The 22,501-nt window shown below is 46.9% G+C and overlaps 1 protein-coding gene across 1 annotated transcript in view; it reads right to left on the reverse strand.

Moving 5' to 3' along the window:
- Positions 1 to 1,169: 1,169 nt before the first annotated feature.
- The window catches only part of RCAN3 (RCAN family member 3), a 398,660-nt gene continuing 377,328 nt past the window's right edge, over positions 1,170 to 22,501 (reverse strand). The window contains exon 5 of the mRNA XM_069643243.1: positions 1,170 to 9,347. Within this exon, the coding sequence (XP_069499344.1) occupies positions 9,184 to 9,347 (164 nt within the window). The 3' untranslated portion in view covers positions 1,170 to 9,183. The remainder of the gene's footprint in view (positions 9,348 to 22,501) is intronic.

The following is a 22,501-nucleotide window of genomic DNA, read 5'->3' on the forward strand; positions in this document are numbered from 1 at the left end:
GAGGGAGATTGTGAGAGAAATGGGGAGATGTCATTTTCCCCATAGGAATGTATTGGCGCTGGAATTATTTTAGGTGGGAGAATGTGAAAAATAGCAATAGTAGAAGCCTGCACTCTGTGCTTCTCCTTTGTAATTGCCACAGCTTTCAATTCTCTGGCCAATCAGCAAGCTTGTAATAGAGGCTTTAACACCTGTTTAGATTGCATTGCAAGAACCCCTTTGTACACAATGGGCACTAGTCAAGGAGACATGGACACTGTCACAGGAAGCTCAGGTGAGGCTGCCCTTTATTCTGCATAAGCTTTAACTTTATAGACATTACCTTCAGGGCTCCATTTGTGATTTGTGACCTTCACTCTTGTAAAGTGCTTTCTCGTCCGGCTCAGGGCAACTAACTTAGATGACGGTCACCTCTGGGGCATACTCTAATGCTTCAATACGTTACTGCTGTTTTTTACCTTTTACATACAAAATAAAATGATTCAAGTTATTAACTTTCATTGAGGGCTTGTGTGGGATGCAGTATTGCTTAAAAAAGTGTCTGAAAACAGACTTGGTTAAGAGGGTTTTATTACACCAAAAGCTACTAGATAACAGCAATTAACCAAATATATGCTTTAGCAAGCAGAATTGGCTGCTTTAAATGAGTTAAATTTTACCAGAATTTGGATACATGGTTGCAATTACAATGTAGGCAGTTGTATGAAGAGACAGAAATAGTTGTTTTAAATCACCTTAATGTGACAAGCTCACATAAACCTCATACACCAATAATGTGTTCTTATAAAAGGTGATAAGTGGGACTTATATGAGCCAAAACTAAAACATAAAAAATAATAATCGCCCAGCCCAAGGTTTGTTAAAGAGCAAGTCAGACCATAGACAGGGAGGGAAATTGGAAGAAAGAGGCCAAGCCCATCACGCACATAGAAACCTAAATGTCATTGAGCCTGCATAACTTTTACAATGTGGATTCACCTCAATGCATTCCGCTCCTTTCAAGGAATACCACATAGTGCAAAATGGATTTGCAGATTTTCCTTTGAACCCCTAAATTCCCTTGATTCCATAAGTACTCTGAACCCGACTGCAGCATGGTGAGTGTGATACAATGAACAATAAAGGGATCAAAAGTAAACGATACAACAAAATAGGAAATACAAAAGGCACATTTTTATAAATGTTTTAATATATCTTTTTTTGTACAGCAAATGTCAAATAATAAATAAAATATTTATATGTACACAATTCTATACAATAACGACAATAATTTATTTTCGTCCCGCTTAGGCGGACGGACTACTGCTTCCAAAGATAGGTAAATGGTACTTAAAACCAACTCTTGGTGTGCCTCTTCACTGTGGAAAAAAGGAATCTTTTGAAGTTCTGCTACAAAGCACATTTAATTACAAATTCTCTACAAACAAATTAAGTGCACTAGTGGACTGCACAGTGTGTCGGGTATGTGCCCTTGCACTGTGCCGCTGCATGGCTTAACTCTAACCACTCCCACTCTGTGTTGTCGGTGAACAGGTTTTCCACCTATTTAAAAAACAGGCAAAACAAAGCACCATTTGGCCCACAGAAGTTCCTGTGGAACTAGATCATTTTTGCTTGCATGTCATTTTCTACACACAATATTTTCTTTTAGAAAGGCAGTGGGCTTAAAATACAAATAAGGTACACAAAATGTGGTTGTTTGTGCCTATGACTAGTAAAAAATTTACGACGGAATAGATGAAATTTGTACTGACTAAACTGGGATTGTGCCGTGACAATTAAAAGGATTTTGAGCGAAACAATTATCTGGGGTAAGATAATGGAGACCATTTATTTGCAACTGGAAATGGCACATTGGCGGGAATTTCTAAACTACCTTGGATTCCTTTGTACTGAAATGTACCCCAAAAGTAAACCAAAGTTACTAACTACCACTTCTGACAACATGGCTCCACATACGCTTAAGGGAAGTCCCAACTAATGAGTGCTGTCTGACTTCCCTTGGACACTCCTTCAAAAAAGAAACTATTTTTTCCACTTTTAGTTGTATGCCCCGCCTTTCCCACAGCAAAACCCACCTGTTTGTTGTGTAGCCCTCTGGGAAGCTCTTCCTCTCTGCATGGCTTGACTTCCTCTCCTTTGTATCCCCATCAGGGGCGATGGCCTCAGTGTATTGAAATGAGCAGCAGGCTTCCAGGTAAGGAGGTGGGGCTCAGACTGTGAACTTGGCCAAAGGCTGGGGTCACGGCTTGAGTGAGACCCAACAGGTGAGTCAAAGAACAACCACGCCTAGGAGAATAGGTGAATGTTGTCACAACAGGGAAAAAGACATGAGGCTGGATTGCTTTGAGTGGTGAACTGCCCCCCACGCACCAATGCTGTGAAGCCACTTGTCGGGTCATGCCTTTCGCTAGTCGGGGAGGGGGACACTATCAAGGAGGAGTGTCCCATTCAGGCCATGCATATTTTCAGTGTTCTGCTTTCTGTGATGAATCTGCCCACAGTATGCAGCCAACACTTATCTAGTAACAGACACACACTTTATTTAGGCACTCCTAGACAGTACGTGGCATGCTTGTTCTTCCCTCCTCAAGATCTTAACAGCGCCAGCAGTGGTAGTAACACTGTTGATGGCTACTGGTATCATTGAGGGGCCCATTAAACACACAGACATGCCCCAGGATATAGAGGGGGGATATCGGACTCCAGCCCCCCTTCACATCATAGACCAAAGGGAAAGACCCGCCGCATATCATCCTCTCAAGCCCCAAAGCCATTATCGGGAAGACTCAGAGGGTGGAAAGGAGGAAAAGCAGGGGCAAGGCAGGGACCAGAGGCAGAGATTACCCTTCCTTTTCATCCTCCTCTTCATTAGGCTCCTCAATCTCCCTCTTCTCGGCCAACGTCGAATGAGGAGTCGAAAAGATCTCTGGGGCAAGAGCCCGGATAGTGAGAGCGTGGGCAAGGTACTGGAACACGTCGCTGTTTGGAAGGACTTTACTAGAAGTGATAATCCTGACCCCATTACAAAACGGAAAGGCAGGCCATTTAAGTGCACTGGGCAATCGGTCCCCTAATTCCTGATTAAAACGACAAGCCCATAGAGGAAAGCCAGGCGCCGATCCGCTTTTGGTTCCAAGATTCATTGGAACGTGCTATACCTTGAGGGGAGAGTCCAGAGTCTCTTCCAACCTATCTGCAAGTCCAAAAGGGCACTGCTCTAGGGCACCTGAGGAAGCAGCCATACGGGATGCTGGCAACAAGGTGGTCGATGCCGCACTAAAGAATTCTGCATGCTCCTTTTGTCTCTGTGGGCTGCAATGTAAGCCTCCTATATGTACTCCACAAGGGCACCAGCCAGGGTATGTCAGACACTGCCAGAAGGTACCTACACGTACAGGGTTAGCAAACAGAAGCCTCCCAGAACGCTGCAGTGCGCGATCGCCCCTTTCCAGGGCCCCTGAGATTATGGAGAGCAACTTGAAGGAAAGATTCCTCCGATCTGCAAAGAGTAAAAACATTCTGGCACCCTCGGATGGAAACGCTACATCCTAAAACCGCAGGCCTTGCTATTCTAATGGGTCTAGTCTCACTGTAGCAGCAACATGGGGAATGCATGGATCTAGTAAGAAGGCCAGGGATTCCAATTGGCAGCCCTACCCACTCCCATCACCGGCGGGTGATGGGGTACAAAGACTCTTTCTGGGACATCTGGGCCAGCTCTGCCACAGATCCGTGGGCCTTGACCATGGTTCAAAAGGGCTACGCAATCAAATTCAGTGCATTCCCTCCAGACACATTGGCTTTCATTACCCCTTGGAGCCAAAGATCCAGGGACAAAAGTTGTAAAGCTAAGGGGGATTCTAGATGTACAACAGAAGAGAGCGACTGGTGCAGTCCCTCCCTAGGACAGCGGTCTGGGTTGCTACCCAAGGTCTTTCTGGTTCCCAAAGTGTCAGGGGGCTTCAGATTTGGTCTAGAGCTCAATGGAGTTAACACATGTCTCTCTAATATAAAATTCAGAGATTTGATATCTGCACTTTGAACACTTGATCATTCCTTTCAGCCTCTGCTTGGCACCAAGTGTGTTTACAAAGAGTAGGCACCCTTAGTGGGGAAGCTCCAAAAAGAATACTCCATGCCCCTCTCTGACTTGAGCCAGATCTCCTTAAGTTCCAGAAGCTTCTAAAAACCTTCCTTTTCTTCTCCTCCTTCCCTTGCTAGCCTCCACCTGCCGCTGCGACTGGTTGCCTGTGTCCCCTTTCGAGTCTTACCAGGGCCAGGCCCTCCTTTGGCAAGTCTTCCCCTGCACCCTTTTTACCAGCACTTGTCCTTGGGCACCCTTTCCGGACTAGCCTACTGTGTCTGGTCCACCCCTGTCCATGCACTAGTTGACCCCCTACCCCTGACCCACAAGGCACTTGCCCTCTGGTCTCCGCTTAGCACTTGTCCAGCCCCTGGATTCCCCATGCACATGCTCTCCTGGGCTCTCCTTAGCACTTTCCGTGCCTCTGGAGCACCCTCCCTGGCCCTCCTGCACTTCTTCCTCTTCCCCTTCCCCTTCTCCCTACCCTATCCCTTCCACCTGATCTGCACCCCCCCTGCTCTTCTTGTTACTGCACTTGCACAATCCAAATGTCAAAAGGCCTAGTAGGACCGTTATTGTTATTTTCTCTTATGTCCCCCTTTGAGAAACCAGAAGGTGTTTGACACACTAGTCCCGGGGTATCTGTCATCCAGGTGGCCAGGATACGGCCATTGCTTTTGGATCCAGTTCCTGGGGGTGCACCAGTGCGGGAGGATCACCTGGATGGGGGCGGGGGGTCTTTGGGGAGAGGGACACCGGATGGTGAGATGCAGTGTCCCCTTCCCTGTCACACCATTTTCCCCATTCTACCAGGTAGAATACTTAGGAACTCAACCCCCTCCCCCTTTCCCGACACAAATACTTTCTCACAGACATCTCTCTGCGAGAGAAAATGGACTAACACCCGAGCAGTATACCAGACATGTCCCAACACAATGGTCAGGCAGAGTCAGGCAATTACTGATAATTACACACACCCGACTTCCATCACACTTCCCAACATGGATAAAAGGCAGAGCACGCAAGTAGACTCTGAGAAAGGCAAAACACATGAGGAAGCAGCAGTTTGAATGTGGCAGTTTCATACAAGGAGAAAGACGTCAAGACCAGAGAGGGTTACAAAGAGGGAAGTGCCCATGACCTTTTTCAGAGAACAAATGCTACTTTCACGAGCCCTCCAGAATAAGAAGCATAAGACCGGGAACTAAAGCTGAAGAAAGCTGCATTGTGTGTCGATGGTACCCAGGGCTCTCCCGTGTCGATAGCAAAGGCAGGGAGGAGCGAGTACTGCCATGGTACTGTCATTGGCTCCTACAACAAAGCTGTATGAAGAAATTTGCAGAGAACAGTAAGTGAAGCGTGTGTGATGAGCAACGTGAATATAATTGAACATCCAAGGAACAACTGAACTTTTGAAGCAAAGATAGATAGCATATACAGAGTGGTCCACGTTGGTGCCCATTTGAAGGTCTCTGTTCAGTAGCCAACTGAAAGGTGTCAAATTAAATTGTGAAATCGAAGTTGTCCTGCAACGGATCAAGCTAAACCCTGTGCACATTCAAAAGTCTTTGATAGCTAAATCTTAACTGCAATTGGTCTGAGCCTGGCTGAGGGAGACTAATTGTGTAAGAGGAAGGATCTGAGCCCAGTTTAGGGGGATCCGGGGTGAACCGTGAGACACCAGAGAAATAATATTCTCTGAACATTGGAGAAAGGGGATCAGAGCCTGGAATAGGGGGATTCAAAGTAACGATTGTGTTCTAAAAACGTATCTGAGCCCGGCTCAGGGGGATCCATGGTGAAAAGTGAATCTCCTGACTTAAGTACTTGAAAGGGAACTTTTAGTTTGTTTTGGTGCATCAGGCCCTCTGAATCAAGAGACTTTGATAACTTAAGAGACTTGGGCACCCAAGGTCCTGATGTTGGTAATGGAACTGTGTCCTCGTGCCGAAGAAGCCCGAGAGTGTTCTATGCTCAAGTGAACCACCTTGTCTTGTGCTGAAAACACGGGCAAGGGAGACCAATGGCCTGAACATCCTGACATATTTTTGTGACCAATTTTCTTTTTCATTAACACTGCCCCACACTATTTGTATTTAGAGGTAATGATTGGCAATATGTTTTTTAGTATAGGACCTTTTATTTTGACGAGACTCGACTAGGACTGCATTATTATTATTTGATGGTCATAGCTTGCTTGTATCTGTAGATTTAGGATTAGATAGGCGTTTATCACACCCTTGTTAAAGTTCAATAAACACCCTTAAAATGTGGTCACTTGTGTCCGTCTTACTGTTGATGCCATGCCTTCCTAATACCCCCCACCCCTACCTTTTGCCTTGTGGTGCCTGGAAACACTTTTTGCTGTATAGGCACCATAAAAATGTTCAATAAATAAAATAAATAAACAGGAGGGAACTGGAGGCCATCTACCCTACTCCCCTGGGCGTTGTGCCCTGGATCAGGATCCAGTCTGTTTAAATTCTCTCAGACAACACATCATTGTTTTATGTGAACAGCAAGGGGGTGGGGTTCATAACCCTTCTCTGACTTGGATTGCCGCTTGAGCTACGATTCTGGGCAGAGAAGAATGTTTTGGTTCCCCCACCTCCTTTCATTATTCCAGTCTCCGCCTCACATGCTCCCTAGGCTTTGTCCTCCAATTCCTGCAGAAGAGTGGATTCTGGTCAGAAATTGGCTATGAGTTGCCTTGACCTTAAGAGGTAAGGACTCAGAAAGCAGGGTCTTTCTGCTCCCATCTCCTTAGTGGTCTAGGAATTCAGGTGCCCCTCTACTCTCCAGGCCTTTGCCAAGCACTGGTCTACTTTCTCATTGGGGTGCAGCAAAATATCCTCTTCTCCATTAGGAGTGTAGTCTGGCAGATTTTTTTCAGTTCAATCCTTCACTCTCTAAACTTAGAGCCCAGTGGGTGGCAATCTAAGCCTTCTGACCCCACTAGGCAGAGGCCAATTGAACCAACATTATGGATGCAAGTCTACTTCTTATCCCGTCTACTGTTCGTCCTAAGGTCAAATCTCTATTGCTCCCCTGGGATTTGCCACTGGTACTTCAGACTCTGCCGAGTCATGCTTTGAGACTCTTCTTCTGATGGTTTCGAAACATCTTACGATGGAAGCCACTCTGGTAGAGATCACTTGGGCCCGAAGGATCAGGGAATCACAGGTTCTACTTGGCCATCCTCATTACCAAGTTGTCATTCCGGAAGCGGTTACCCTGCCATGTGACCCTGCATTCAGCCCAACATTGGTTACCATAAGCGCTATACAAATCACCTAAGAGAAGTTTCTGCCGGCGCAATCGCCAAACCTTTCGGAGGTTGATGGGTCTTGTTGTCTTCTAGGGATATCAGATCATTTCCCTACATCCATCATGACAGGACTTTTGTTTGGGAGTATTAACAAGGGCCACAAGGCCTCCTTTATATTGATAAGTAATTGGCTAAAATGGCCTATGGTTTTTTCCAGCACATCCCCTAGCTAGTGGGACAGTGCATTTTTAGTAAAGATTTGGTATCACTCAATCCACTCTCCGGGCAACCATCCATCTGCAAGGAACTTTCGAGTCACCAGGGTGAATAAAATAATAAAAAAATCCTGATGCCTCCAATTTTGCACTTGTCATTTCTAGTCGTCTAGATCTAAGATTACGAGATTTAATCCCCCTCTCGCACTCTGTTTTATATAATAGTGCTGGTTGCCCCACTCCCATCCTGTTCCCCCCCCCTTCCATCTGTCAGGCTGTTGGTGACCAAAAAAACAACTCACACCAAGCCAGACTGCCCTCCAGTTAGGTAGCACGTCCATCATCGCCTGTGGCTAGATATCCCACACGACACCTCCCCCTACCCCCGGCTTCCCACCGGTGGGGTCTGGGTGTCTCAACAGAGCACCAGATCAGCTTTCCACCCTGTGTCCAAGAGAACAGGACCACCGTTCAAGCATTTCCATTAGTTGTTCTGTCTTGCCCTGATTGGCAAGCTGACAAACCTTTTTCCCCAGAAAACCGTCCCCTGTGTGCCTCTTCCTGGACCTGTGGCATACTAAATGTTTCTATGATCGGGCCAGAGGTCAAGGCGGTGTCCCTCATTGACATCAGTAGTACTCGCTGGGATAACCCAAGCAGGTTTGTCCATCACTACCTCTTTTTCCTTCTCAGGAGGTCTGACCATGCCTTTGCCTCAACTGTCCTGTAATCTGTTCTTGTGCGATGGCCCCATTTGTGTTATTGGTATTTAAAGGTGCACTGCATTTCACACTTATCGTTGGGTTGGTCTTATTTCGGGCCGATCTCTGATCTTTGGCATACTTCAATAGCTGAGACTGGGACAAGGAAGAGGGGATTGTTGTAATGCCAGGATTACTTATCAGTAATCTTGATTACACATAGCCCTTTTCTTCCTCGTCACAATTCCGGCAACCTTCCTCTCCTGCTCTTGGTATCACCCAAACTCCTTGCATATATGAACAGGAAGATTCTGGGCAAGTGTACCTTTAAGTAACCTGGTAATGGGAGGGGTGTATAATAAAAAAGACGAAACTACAGAGGATATTTTGGAAGAGAGCCTGAGGGAAGACAGACAGCCTGATTAAAGGGGACTGTGACGTGGAAGCGAATGAAGAGGTGTAATGAATATTACCCGTAAATAATCGGGGCATTATCTAATCAGACACCGTTTCTAAAGTATGAGAAAAAGGAAACCCTGTCTACCCGTTGAAATTATTCTACAGAGGGGACTTGTTTTAGGTATTTTTCTTTAAGTTAAAGTGCAAAATGTTGTAGTTTTAAACTAAGACACAAAAGATAATACAAGATTCAAATGGAATTAAAAAAAAACACAGAGGGGATTTTACAACATAGCATGAATGCCACATGAACAAAATTGTACGAAAGATGAATTAAAATACATACAGCATTTACACTACGTTTGATATGTTTCCTACAGAGGCTCTTATGTACAGTAGGTTAGAACAGATTTAAAGTAATACCTAATATGTCATAAATAATGATGCTGATAGCATTGCAAATCTAGAACTCTCTGAAATCCCCTACATGAGACTATGCACACAAACTTTGAGTTAGTTGGTCAATGGAGAGGGCTCGGTTGGGCGCTTTGTATGAACAATTTTCTGTTTTGGACATTTCATCTCGTCTTCCTCCTCCTCCTCGTTTTCGCTTTCACAAACATGGACAACGACGCTGGGTGTGGACTCGGTTCCTGCATGAAGTTCATACTTCTCTCCTGTAGCAGAAAAAACAAACCAATATAGGTATTGCAACCTCAGAGCACTTTAAACAGTCACATCACAATCATAGAGGAACACTACGAATGTTATAATCACAACCATTACACACCACTGGCCAAACCTCCCTGGCCTTTACAAATGGCAGTAGTATGAACACACCACCATTAGTAGCAACTGAGCAGGCCATAGACTCCCTCCAACTACGACAGGTGATCGGCTTGTCGGACAATATTTTTACATTAATAGAACCAAGCAGTATTAGTTAGTTGAACAAGAGTGTCTTGAGTTTTTTTCTGAACGGAGGATACAAGGGTTCAGATCGAAGGAAGAGTGGTAAATTATTATATAGGCTGGCCACCACTACTGGAAAGCTCAATACCCCTCTTCCCCCATCTCTTTTGTGCCTGAATCTTGGTAGATCTTGGAATGATGAGGCAGTGGCTATGGGTGGACCTTAAGGGTCTAGTAGGCATGTGTGTGATGAGCGTCTGAGCAACATATGTAGGGGCGTTACTTGACAGGCAGCAATGGGTGATAAGGAGGACATATCTTCTAGCTTCAGAGATGCGGTTGTACTTATTCAGGTCCAGTCCAGCACAGAGAGCATTGTTTTGAGGTCACGTGCAGCCTGTTTACATTTTTCCAGAGGTGCCGCACAACAGGGCATTGACAATAGTATAGCCTGTCCCACGTGGGCACGGGCAACCCTGACGCGATTATCTAAGGATAGGAATGGTTTGTTAGCTCGGATGAGAATCGTGGCGTATGCTGCTGAGGAAGTGAAGTGGTTCATGTGGCAGGACGTATTGAGAAAGGTATCAAGGTGGACACCCAGAGTTTTTACTGAGGTGGAGACGGGGGATCTTGTGGCCATCGGTGTTGAAGAAACCAAAGACGGGCTGGTGTACCAACTTGCAGAAGCTATGTTTTCTCATTGTTCAAGCAGAGACTGTGTAGGGCCATATAAGTTTGGACCATTTCTTAAATGTTACTCACCTTGGTGGAGTCCTGCACATGTTCCCCTGAGAGGGGGATGAGGATTTAGGGCCGTCAGCATAGTTGGTGAATGAGATTCCCAAAGAGTCAAGCTGGTCAAAAAGCACTTTTGTATAGATATTGTAGAGAGGGGAGGTGAGACACGGCGCCTTGCAGGACCCTGCAGGAGTTAAAAGTAGGGAGGGCAGCAGCATCACTTGCAAAGAGTCTGGATGGATGTTCTGTTATCGAGGAAGGAGGAGATTCCCCAAAGCTGTCAGTTGGGCCAAGCCTGCAATCGAGGTCAGGTGGTGGCATTAAATCCTGTGGTGGACAAGATCCAAGGACACCAATAGGTCGAGGAGCAGGCACAGTTTTCTTGCATCATTAGCATCGTCAAGTTGGTTCTTTAGGTCGATGAGGGCTGTTTCCATCTCATGTCTAGGGTGGAAGATGGACTGACGGGGGCTGAGGATGTGGTGGGTTTCTAGGAAATCTTGTATTTTGGTGTAAGTGACTGTCAGTGATTTTCAGGAGGAAGGGAACAGTGGTGATGGTTCTGTATTTGGTCTAGTGAAGGTTTTTTTGAGCATGGAGGTAACCCAGGACTCTAAGACGGGGGAACATTACTGGAGGCAATGGATGAATTGACGATGGTGGCGATGAGCGGGAGGAGGGGGTCTGCACATTGCTTTAACAGGACGGCGGTAGATTTGAATTTGAAGAGATGCGACTCGTCAAGAGAGATAGCCAGGGTGTAGTCAGGCAGGCAGCCCGACAATATGGCTGATTTGGAGTTGATTTTGCCTTGCAGTTGCGTAATTTTTCTGATGAGGGCATCTTTGAGTTTAGTACACCCGATGTTATCTTTCGGAACGATCATGGGGAGGGGGGCAAAGGGAGATTCCAATTCATGAAGGATGGTGAACAATTCTCTGGAGCTCGAGGAGACCTCTGCTATCGTCACTTGGATGGTTTGTTTGCATTTCATGGGTGCGTCTTATAAGAATGCTGTATTGGCAGCGGTAGGTGCCGTCTGCAAAGAGGCTTCTGCTTGTTTTTTTGCACATAACATTTGGAGCTATGCAGTGAACCAGGTGTTATTGTGTCTAGTATTCTTTTTGTAAGTTGCTTGAAGGGCGAGGTGCTCAACAGCGTTAGCTAGCATGGAGTTGTATAGTGCTCCACCTAAGAGTTGACGTTGTGGCGGGCAGGTATCAGAGTTATGGGGAGAAGACGGTCGCTACTAAGGGTGCGGGGGAGCTTTGTGATAGTGTGAGGGATAAAGGGGTGAACGTTTTGCTGTGGTGGGCAGTCCATGAGCAAAGTATGTTGGAGAGGATAGAAATGTTGCAATTGTGGTCCAGGAGCCAGTCTAAAGTGCGACGTTGTGAGTGGATATGGTTGAGGATGGGGTCAGACGTGGCTTTAGCGAGGGCTCAGGCGTCTGTGTCTGAGGGGTTATTGTAGCCCAGATTGAAGTTTTGCAGAATAATGAGCTCAGTAGTGGGTTAAGGTTGGCAGAAATTGATTGGATGAGGGCATCTTCGAAGGAAGCCAAAGGTCCTGGAGCTCAGTAGATAAGGTGGAGGGAGATTGAGGAGTTAGGTGACCAGTTGAGTTTGGCACAGATGGATTTGCAATGTGGGATTGGGATGATCACAATAGAGCAAAGTGGAACGGAGTTCTTGCAGATAAAGGCGACGCCACCTCCTTTGCTAGCGGGCCTGTCTTCCCAGAGTATGGCATAACCCAGAGGTGCCACGATAGATAGTGCCGCGCCAGCTGCGGGGTTAAGCCAAGTTTCAGTGATGGCCAGGATGTCAGTGTTGTTGGCAATTCTAAGTTAATGGATGTCTGCAGTGTGGGCACTAGATCTGGCATTGGTCTAGATGCATACGAATGAGAAAGTTGAAGAGAGGCTAGCGGTAACACAATCCAAATTCAGTAAAATTGTGTGTGTGGTGCATGAAGATATAGGTTGTTGGGGGTAGCCAGGGGCTGAAGTCCGGTAACTCACAAAGGATATGCCTGCTAGGATACTGCAAGAAGGAGCCTCTGTCATAGTGGCTGGTGGAATAGTGTGGACTGTGAGGTGTGTAAGGAATGATTTCTCTTTACTACACCTTTCCTTCCATCTTTATGGAACCCCAAAACTTGTTGCTTTTATTTTTGAATCCAACCTGTACTTTTCACAGTGCAGTGAAGCCTTAAACTTCACTACACTGGCCTTTGTGGATAGGTAATGGGGAAACCGATATGTCCTTCAGGCTGTCAGTACTGGGAAACCTGGTTTCCCTTAGTCGTGTTACTCAATTTCTACTTTTGGTTACTTTTGTATCACTTGTGGTAACTTTTTATCATTGTGCACAGCAGCTTACACTACAGTATAATGGGGTACATGTTTATTTTGCCCTAGACTAACACTCTGAGGATTTTTGGTTACTCTAGGTGTGCTAAAAGGATAAGCTGGTGGCAGCAGTGACTTTTCCCCACTTTTTGGGATTTTCGTTTTAGCCTTACCGTGTTTACCACGTTTGGCTACTAACTGTGGCTAGTGTCCAAACATGGTTTTTCACCTGTCCCTTTGCTATCTTGTTCTTTAGCATACTTCCTGGCCTGGGAGACCAGGAAAATCCTTTTGACAGGCTACTGGGGGGGCTGTGTGTGTTTGCTGGCAGGATGTGGGCTGGGTCTGTCTGACCCTGTGCCTTGAGCGGTATGCATGAATGTTCCTGCCAGCGGTCCTGATTGGACCACTGCTGGGGGGTGTGTGGGCTAGTCCTGCAATTGGCTAGTAAGGGCAGCAGCTCTTACCAGGCTTTTAGGATAAGAAGAGGACCTCTGCAGCCATTCTTCAGAGATCCTGGAGAAACCTGAAGGAGCCAAGTATCCTGTCCAGTTGTGAGACCAACGAAGAAACCCAAGACCTGACTGAAGGAGGCCTGGCAACCAACTTCTGCTGCTGTCTTGGAGGAGCCCAGTCTTGCTTGTGATCTTTAGCAGTCCTGCGAAGGAGCTGCGACCCTCGGAGTGGAAGGACCATCCATTCCTGACTCTGGTCGGTGCCCTGCCAAAGGAAGCCTTCGGATGTGCCCTGGAACCATCCTGTGGCTGACCAGCTTCTATTATGGACTACCGTGCTGCCGGCGTCACCGTAGCATGTGTCAGCCTGAAACAGGGCGGATCCTCAGCTGGCTCTACAAGACTACCTCCTGCGTAATTTCAGCATCCTAGCAACAAGAGGACCCGAGATGGGAGGGACAGTCCGACTTTGGCTGCTGAGTCCTGTTGCGTCACCGTCAAAGGTAAAAGGTAAAAGAAATGGGCCTTTCTTTTGCCATCCTTCTCACTCCCTTTGCAATGTATTGCATTGAAGCGTAAATGCTGACAGAGCTGTACGGAAACACAAAATTAACAAAAAGTAATATGGGCTTTTCAGAAATACTCCATGTAGCATCTCTGAAAATATCCATCCACTTCCATTGCATCCGCAATATTCTCCTAATAAAGTGTAGTGCTGGGATTAGTTCAGGCTGTAATGGGAATGAGTAATCCTAATATTTTGACTACCACTCCAATGCGGGGTCGGATTGGACTATCGGCCGTTCGGCCAGCCGAACACAACTGACCTTTGAAATATCCTTGTGCCGGTTTTATGAGGCACCCTGGGGCCGGTTTTAGCTGCACAAGATAAATAATATGCGTTCTTTTTTATTTTGAACTGAAGTTATAAGGAGTCATAATTTCTGCCCTGCCGCCGTGCTCCATCCATGCTGACAGGCCTGCATATGCCCTGTGATTATTCATCAAAGAAAGCTAACACTTACTTCCTAAGTGTTCACTTTGCTTTGATGAATGCAGCATGCATCACAAAAGCACTGGCAGAGTTGTTGCAAGCACAGGTCCGGCAGAGTGGTGCTGTGGTGCCAGCCAGCAGGTCCAACCGCACGTTCTCTCTCAGACTCTCAGAGTGTCAAGAAGTGAAGTTACACAGAAATGGTGGGCCTGGCCGGGATGTCTGTGTGAGTTGAGCTGTGCGTTCATTCACCTCACTCATACTTTGTTTCCTTTTGCTAAATTGGGGGCAGGGCTAGCCCTGGGCTGCCTGACTGCGCGACACCAGTCTGACTCCTGAGCCTTGACTCGAGGAGCGACAGGGATGGCCAGGGCACGGGCAAGGCCTGCTGTTGCTGCTATAGAGGCCAGAATGTTAGACGCCCATTAATCTCTTATTTGAAGCCTAAGCTTCTGTCCGTCTTTTATCTCCCGCATTGCACACCTTCTCTATACGTGCTTCACGCTCTATGCTTCAGCTTCCCTCACTCAGCTCTCCCCCTAGGTCTCTTCCTCCCTCCACTGCACCTCACCCTCTTTATCTACCACTCCTCTATCTCGTATTCCTGACTGTGCATCTCTGCCTTATCTCCATTCCCTCTCTGCCTGAGCCCGAACAAAGGTTGCTCTAGTGTGCTGTGGCCCGAGTCTCCCGCCGGCCGGTGCCATGCCACAATTTCTTGGAAGTCTGCTACCATGGGGGTCAGAGGTAGGCGGAAAGGAAGAGGAATCAAGGTTATTCTGTGGGGTGACCTCACCTTCCGCATGCCAGTCACCCCTGTATAACATTTACCAAAGCCTTATACATGCGAGTGTCCCCAGCCCCTGGAGTTCTGTAATGTTCAAGGCTTCACTGCAACCAGTGAATTGTGTGTTCCAACCCCTCCCCCATTGCTCCCTGCACTGGCAAGAACACCCTCTTCCCTGGCTCACACAATTCTCTGTAATAGCCTGCTACCCCTACCCTGTATTGATTGCCCCATTCAGAAAGAGATAGATTGCACTATCCAAGAAGCGCTACCCCCCCTTGCACTGGCAAAATGGTGGTGGTGGTGCGCTACCATCCCAGCTGACTAAACCATATCCCACACTGTTACGCTCACCTGGTCTATGCGGAGGCGTTGGGGCATGGTTGCAGCCCACCCGGGGGTGAGGTCGCTCAGGTCTGACTTCGCCCTCTGTGCTTATGTGGCGACTGGTGGTTATAGGTGATGTTGCTTGGGACTGCTCCTGCGTGTAGAATAGGTGGCGTGAGTATGCCACCTTGTGCGCCTGAACCCCTTCCAGACCCCTTCTCCCAAACCGTGGTACCAGTGGGATGCGCTGTCCTTAGTTTTGGCGAGCACTCCGTCCTGCTGCTTCTGGCAGGGGCGCTTGATCTGGACTGAGTTCCTTCACTGGTCCCTTGCACGTGGTAGTCCAGTCTTGCTGAGACTAAGCCACTATACTTCAGGTAAGTGTTCCGTTTGCCTTTGTCTTTCCTCATCTGTTTTTGTTGTATTGTAAAGTTTGTTGTCTTGTATTGCTGTCCGTTCCACTTTTGATGTTTGCTCTTTTGATTTCTTCCCTTGCAGGTGATGTTGCCGGCCCGGCAGAAGCTGTGGAGCTCGAGGCAACAGTCGGAAGGAATGAGGAATGAAGCTGCACTTCACTTGGGTCCTAGACCCTGATGTGCTGTTTTTGTGGGTTCTCCGCCCCTGTCTTATTCAATGCCCCACTGAACAGACCTGGTGTACTCTCCTACCAGGTACTGTTCTACTTAGGATACTCTGTAAAGTTTGTTCAAGCTTTTTCAGTTTATTTGTTAATTTCTTCTCAGGATATTGATTTTTTTTAATCTATTTTTGGTGCCCTCCGCATCCCACCAGCCGGCCCAACCCTTTCCCCTACGTTTGAGAAACATTGTTGCGGTCTCTGGTGTGTCTTGGGAGTTTAGCCGGGTGGGGCTTCTGCATTGCTTCTAGGGTCGGCAGAGGTAATCTCTCTCTCGCGTACTAGGCTGCGCTTCTTTCCTTCGTTGTGGCTTCTTCGGTTGGGTTTCCTCTTTCCCCGTCACCGGACAGGTTCCTGTTCCATGGAACCACAGGAGACACTTGTCTCTCGACAGCATCGAGTTCCCTTCTCCTTGGATCTCTTGCCATGGAACCAGCATCTGGTTCCTTGCTCCTCCAGGGCTGGCTTGACAATCTACACAGTACTTTGCTTTTTATGACTGGCAAGGTTTTTAGCAGACCAACGTGCTTTTTGGTTCCGTGGTGGGCTTTTGCCTCCTTGCCTCATCTTCGTATCAGTGATGTTCTGCACTCCACGTGTGTGAACCCCACTCTTCCTGGCTCCAGTATAATCTGTGTAAATGGAATCCTCTCCTCTACAGAGACACAGAGGTGTGGGGGACAATAGGGAACATAGTGGGGTAAAAGGATAGAGGGGATAGTGGTGAAAACCTCAGTCTCCCAAGGCTATCGTCACTGGTCCCATGGAGGGCTTCCTTCCCCATGAGATCCACCCGCTAAGTATCACCCCGCGGGGGGCTATCGTGTAGCGACCTCACCTCCCTGGCCTCATGGGAAGGTGCTTTCCCCATGGAAGCAGCAACAATACCGTGGGATTCCTCACGCCTGGTAAAACCTTCACTAAAAACCCTTCTCTGGGATTTGGAGTATTCTTTGCGTCATCTGTAACAATTGTTGGTATCCAGTGAAACGTGATTTTCTGTTACCCCCAGTCACTTAAATCCTTCAAACAATGGTTCCTTTCTCATCAATTTCACTTAGGGTTCTAAGATCAGGGCATATAGTGCAGCAAGACTTGTGACTATAGTTCTAAATCTTACATGAGAGCCATTCATTTACTATGACATACCTATCCATCTAGGAACACTACCCATCCCTTGTAGCCTGGACACAATTGTATATGACCAATTAAAACATTTGCACCTATATTGACTCATATGTCTGTCTGCAGGCCCGATGTAGCCCCCCGGTACCATGAGGTGCATCTTTGCCAGTTTATGTGCATGCACCTATTCTGCCTGTAACCATATACGTAATCATGCACTTCGCAAATGAACTATGCACGTTCTGTAACTGGCACCTAGGGCTTTGTGTGCTGAAATAAATGTAAAAATAAATAAATAAAACATGTTGCTCCACTCCACAGAGTTAAAGGACTTCATATAGCCTTTTAATCGGCAGATCATGCACAAATTTCCCAAACTCTTAGTCGTCACTACTTCTCTGCGAAGAATGAAGATTTCATCCCCTACCGTTTACAGGCAACCTCCTACATCTCAAATAGTTTCCGCATACCTAGCTTCCTCGTCTCACTCGGACAACAATGCCAAAAACTTGTCTCCTTTTCTACATGCTCATACATACTACAATGCCTTTCAAATTATGTAAAGTGTGGTTCTGTGGTGATTATGCCCTTAATCAGTATTTAATCTGAGGGTTTTCATCTCCCTCAAAGGGTTTTCCTGAGTCAGTGTTCCTCTATTTCCTTTTTAATCTTGTTGCCTACCATTTTCTTTCCTTTAATTCAGCTTTTCTCCAATGTGTACTGGGTTTGGAAGAAGTCATTGCCTTACCCCATAGCACCTTCTGGTACACATCCCATGACATATGTTTCAACTGGGAGGGTGCTGCAGTGAAAACATTCTTTTCACATGCTAGTGTCAAGACCACCTCGGCATCCAGTAGGTGAAACAAGTTAAGACTTCAGGTCCCATGTGGCTTGGGGGTGTCCCTGATGATTGAGAAAGTGAGAGGTGATTGTTCAGCTATCCCCCTCACCATTACTGTAACCCTCCCCGGTAGAAATATATAGTTTAGGCTGAAAAAGATCAAGGAGAAGAGGGATGTCCCCCTGTCTCCTTGGTGATTTTTATCTCCCATCCCAGGACTTGTTCCCTTGGTCATCAATCTATCTTCAGACAACAGATTCTTTATAAGGAGAATGCACAGCAAGATGTCCCCCTGACCACATGCCAAGGAGTGTGGATTACCTGCCCATTCATAAATCCTGCATTACCCCACGTTCTTCCCTGTTAAGATGGATTTCTAAACAGAGGTTTAGGAGGCCACCCTAGTTTAGTGAAACGTGGGAACCTTCCGGACAAATCAGACCAATCTAGGTAGCTTAGCAGGCGGTCAAAACCAGGTCTGAGGAGGGGTGAGAGTGATTGGAGGCCCACCATGAGCACACACAGTAACAAACCACAAATTATGATAAGTATCTAGACATTCATGGTCGGCCGGATAAATTGACACAAGTAAAATTCAGTTATATAAACACAGTTGCCACACAAATACTATACTAGACAATATATATACAATAAGTTTCCTAATGCGACATAACGCGATAGGAGTAAAACACAGCCACGACCTGTAAAGAGAAGGGTGTGTTAACACACTAGGAGCATTAGACAATTCTTTGGAGTCGGCCCCTAACTTTTGAGTCCAGCCCTAAGAAGTGGGGAGCTGTGTGCTCAACAGTACAGTTGTGCGTAAAAAGACACGATCGTGCAGGTAGGACAAAAAGCGGGTCTTCTTGGGGGAGCTGTAGCAAGTCAGGAAGAATTGGTTCCCACTACTCGAGTAGGGTCTGCCCTTGGCAGCAGAGCAGTTTTCTAAAGGTGAGAATAGCTGGGGAGCGCAGGCTAACCCAGACAAAAGTTAATACCTTTTTAGGGATATTTGTGCGTAAAAGAGATTGGTTGTGCCAGGGGACCACCGGTAAGTAACGCAAGTACTCACCGACCATCGGCACAGTCTGCACCAAATTTTGACAGTTTAGTTGAGGTCGCTAGTAGGTTCGAGTCCTGCATTTTTGCAGCGCTCTGCATCTCAGTGGCTGCGGGACAGTTGCCTTTTCTCAGCTTCCGAAGGAGACCCAAAGACAATTCCGGTGCAGCAGGCTTTAGGGCATGGGAAAGCAGGTCAGCAAGGCACCTACAGTGACCTGCACCAACAGGTAGTGACCCAGGAATCACAAATGTGTGGACCGTTATGCACTCTCCTAATTCGGGACCTAGAGGAGCCAATCCTAAAAAACTTGTTGAGAGAGGGCATGGGACCACAAGCAAGCGATGTCCAAAGTCTCGGGTTTCAACTCGAGGCGGCAGTGATTCTGCAGGATACCCCGAGGTAGAGCTCGACAGTTTACTGGATGGCCCAGGAACACTTCCGAAGGGGCTCGTTTGATGGTTAAGCAAGAGGCGCTGAGAGTAGTTATTCCCACTACTCCAAAGGGGCGAACCGCCCTGGCATGTGGCCTTGATCAAAGAAGAACACAGGGGTCCGACGGGACAGCAGAGCGTGAAGGGTGCTAAAACCTTGCATTGCGTGTCCGGCGGTTTCACAAGTACGTTTCTTCAGACTTGGATACTTCTGTAGTTCAGGGAGAACTCATGTGATCAACCTGGAATGGATGCAGACCCCTATTCTTATCCAAGGTTAGCTTTGTGCCAAAATGAAGGACTTCCAATCCAAGATAGCATCCCATTTGTGGGCCAATCACGGCCCACGGTGGTCCCAGTCATTCAGGCACTCCAGACATCCTAGCACCAGTAGTATGGATTGGGACCAGAAAGTCCCAACCTGCTTCCTGGGCACATACACGTGACATGCAAAAGCCCACAAAAGAGATTGGTTTTCACAGGAGGCTGCATGCCCAAATAAGGAAAGCCCGGGTTACTCGACCTGGGTGAAGGCAAGGGACAACAATGCCATGCGACAGAACAAAACACTTTGTGGCTCTGTCATTTTTGGACCTTGAACCAACTGCGGTAAAAGCAATGTGATCCTGTAAAAAGAAGTAAAACACTTACAAAAAGTAACTGCTGCCACCAGTTGGTCCCAGGCACACTTGTAGAATCACTAAAATCACAAAACACAAAATAAATTCCTTCGAGGGTCTCTAGGGCTATAAAACAAAAATGACCCCAGCACACGGTACTGGAAGGTACATTATGCACGGTTAAAAAGTTACCAAGAAATGGCAACATAGTCGAAGACTAAGGGAAACAGTTTCCCAGTACTGACAGTCTGAATGACGTGTCAGTTTCTCCATAACAAGTGAGCAAAAGCCCAGGGGATCCTAGCTGAAGGCTGTGCTCCACTAGAAAAGTCAGGATAGGATGGCCAAACAAATACAACAGGTTTGGGGGGCTAGAGTGCGGGGTCCACAAATGGAGAGGAAATGAATCATTGATGACATTTTTCCTAACATTCCCTTATAGTGAATGTCGAAGGGGTGAAATTCCTGCATTTATCAAACCCCAGGAACTCTGTGTTGGCGTCCCCCACCAAGAGCTGGTAGGTCGCTCCAGGTGCTCCATCGAGTGCCCTGAGCAAAGCTGCTTTCAGTCGCCTGCTCAGATATGCCTAGGGCCCTAACACCCACCTTTGAAAGTAGGGTGGGAGGAAGGAGGCTGAAACCAACAGTTAGGGTGCACCCCACCTCTTCTCTGTGAGCCAAGTGAGCAGCCTTACATGGGCACTTTGCCAACAGTGTTCAAAGTGACCACGTGGCCACCACCTTCCTCTGGAGCAGTGTTTCGACACACACCTGCTCAAAATGTCTTTATTTCCACCATGCCTCGTCACAGCCACAGCTTTGCTAAGGGATACCAAGCAGCCACTTAGTTCAGTTCAAGGTGTCTGCTGGATGGATTCTCAACAGATGGATGGGGGTGGGGGAGATCAGGTAGGAGTGTGCAGTGCTCACTCTCTCATTCCTCAGCTCTCAGCCATACCGCCCCAGATGTAACCCCATTCCGTCACCCTTAATGATGGGGAAGTCTTTCGAAGATTAGGGGGCCAGCTTTGTGATGTTCTTATTGGAAACAATGCAACAGTTAAAAGGTACCGCTTGGCTAGTGATGCATTATCACCATCTTTGTAGTGGGGCCAATAAATCCTTTACTATACTGATGTTTGGGTACTATTATTATTAGAACTTTGTGTGGAGGTGTTCCTATGTAGCCACCTGGAGGAAACCCACGTTTTGCTAGAGCAATTGTATCCCTGAAAGTGCTAGGGCATAGACAAAAGGTGAAAACAAAACAACAACAAACATTGCTGGTGCGGAATACACACAGTTTTCCACCTTATCCAATGACCCATGCAAAAAAGGATGCACGGTACCCTGTAGCCTCTCCCGGTGGGTTCCTGCCTGGCCATCAGAGAAGGTTACAACATGCCAAACGCTGAGTGAGTAACCGAGGGAAACACTGTATAGATATATAGGCGCTTTCATTCTCAGAGGATTAGGAAGGAATGCCCTATGTAATCCCACCACTGACCAACCCAAGAAACATACTGGGGCTCTTTGCCCTTGATCTTGAAAGCAAACCGAACTATCACTGGTATGGTGCATCCTGGAAAAAAACATTCCTTCTCAACCACACCTGTGGTGATGTGAAGTGCCTGCTCACCCTCGAATTTCGCTCCATGGCTAGTTGTTAGTTAGGAGTAATAATATGCCTTTAATTGTTTGGGTGTGACTTAGTATAGAAAGTTGAACAAATATAGCTTTCTCCCAACACTGAGCGGGTCTCAAAATAAGCAGTCACCACTAGGCGTTGGCTAGTGATAATTAAAGCTTGGCAAGTAAGAAATGGTGTGCTGTGTGTATCTGGAGAACTGGGGTAGTGAGTGACTTTATATGCAGAGTTAGTCATCAGACAAGGACAAGAGGTGGAGGTATCGCCATCATCTTTAACGCTAGCCTATCAGACTGCCTCCCCCCACACGACATACAATCCTGTGAAGTCATCAGACACAAACTACCCTTGCCTACTTCCCAGTCCCTTAATATTCATCTGATCTGCCATCCCCCAGGTCCAATTGGGACCTTTGAGGAAGATATCTATACAATACTATCCAAAAACCTTAAAAGCTCATCTCAAGTACTACTTCTAGGTGACCTTAACCTAGGCCTTAATGACCCCTCAGATAAAACTGCACTGACAACGGCTAATATCATAACTGAATTTGGCCTCATCCAAAGAATTAAATCTCCCACTCACAACAAAGGGAGAATACTTGATTGGATAGCAGATTACAACTGCCAGGCTAACATCCTTTCCATCTCCCCTCTAGCCTGGACGGATCACTTTCTCCTTTCATTTACCCTAGCTACTAATAGACCGCCACCCATACCGGCCCCCATTCCCCCCATCTACATTAACCAGGAACAAAAAAAACATCACAGCAGAAAGACTCATCCGCACCATTCTACCCACTCTCAGCTCACTCCCAGAGAGTACCAACCCCGAAACTATGGCTGAGGAATACAATAAAAGTATGGCATCCTCATTAGATCTGATCACCCCCTC

This window comes from Ambystoma mexicanum, chromosome 1p (assembly GCF_040938575.1).
Source record: "Ambystoma mexicanum isolate Mex_15411 chromosome 1p, UKY_AmexF1_1, whole genome shotgun sequence".
Lineage (NCBI taxonomy): Eukaryota > Metazoa > Chordata > Amphibia > Caudata > Ambystomatidae > Ambystoma > Ambystoma mexicanum.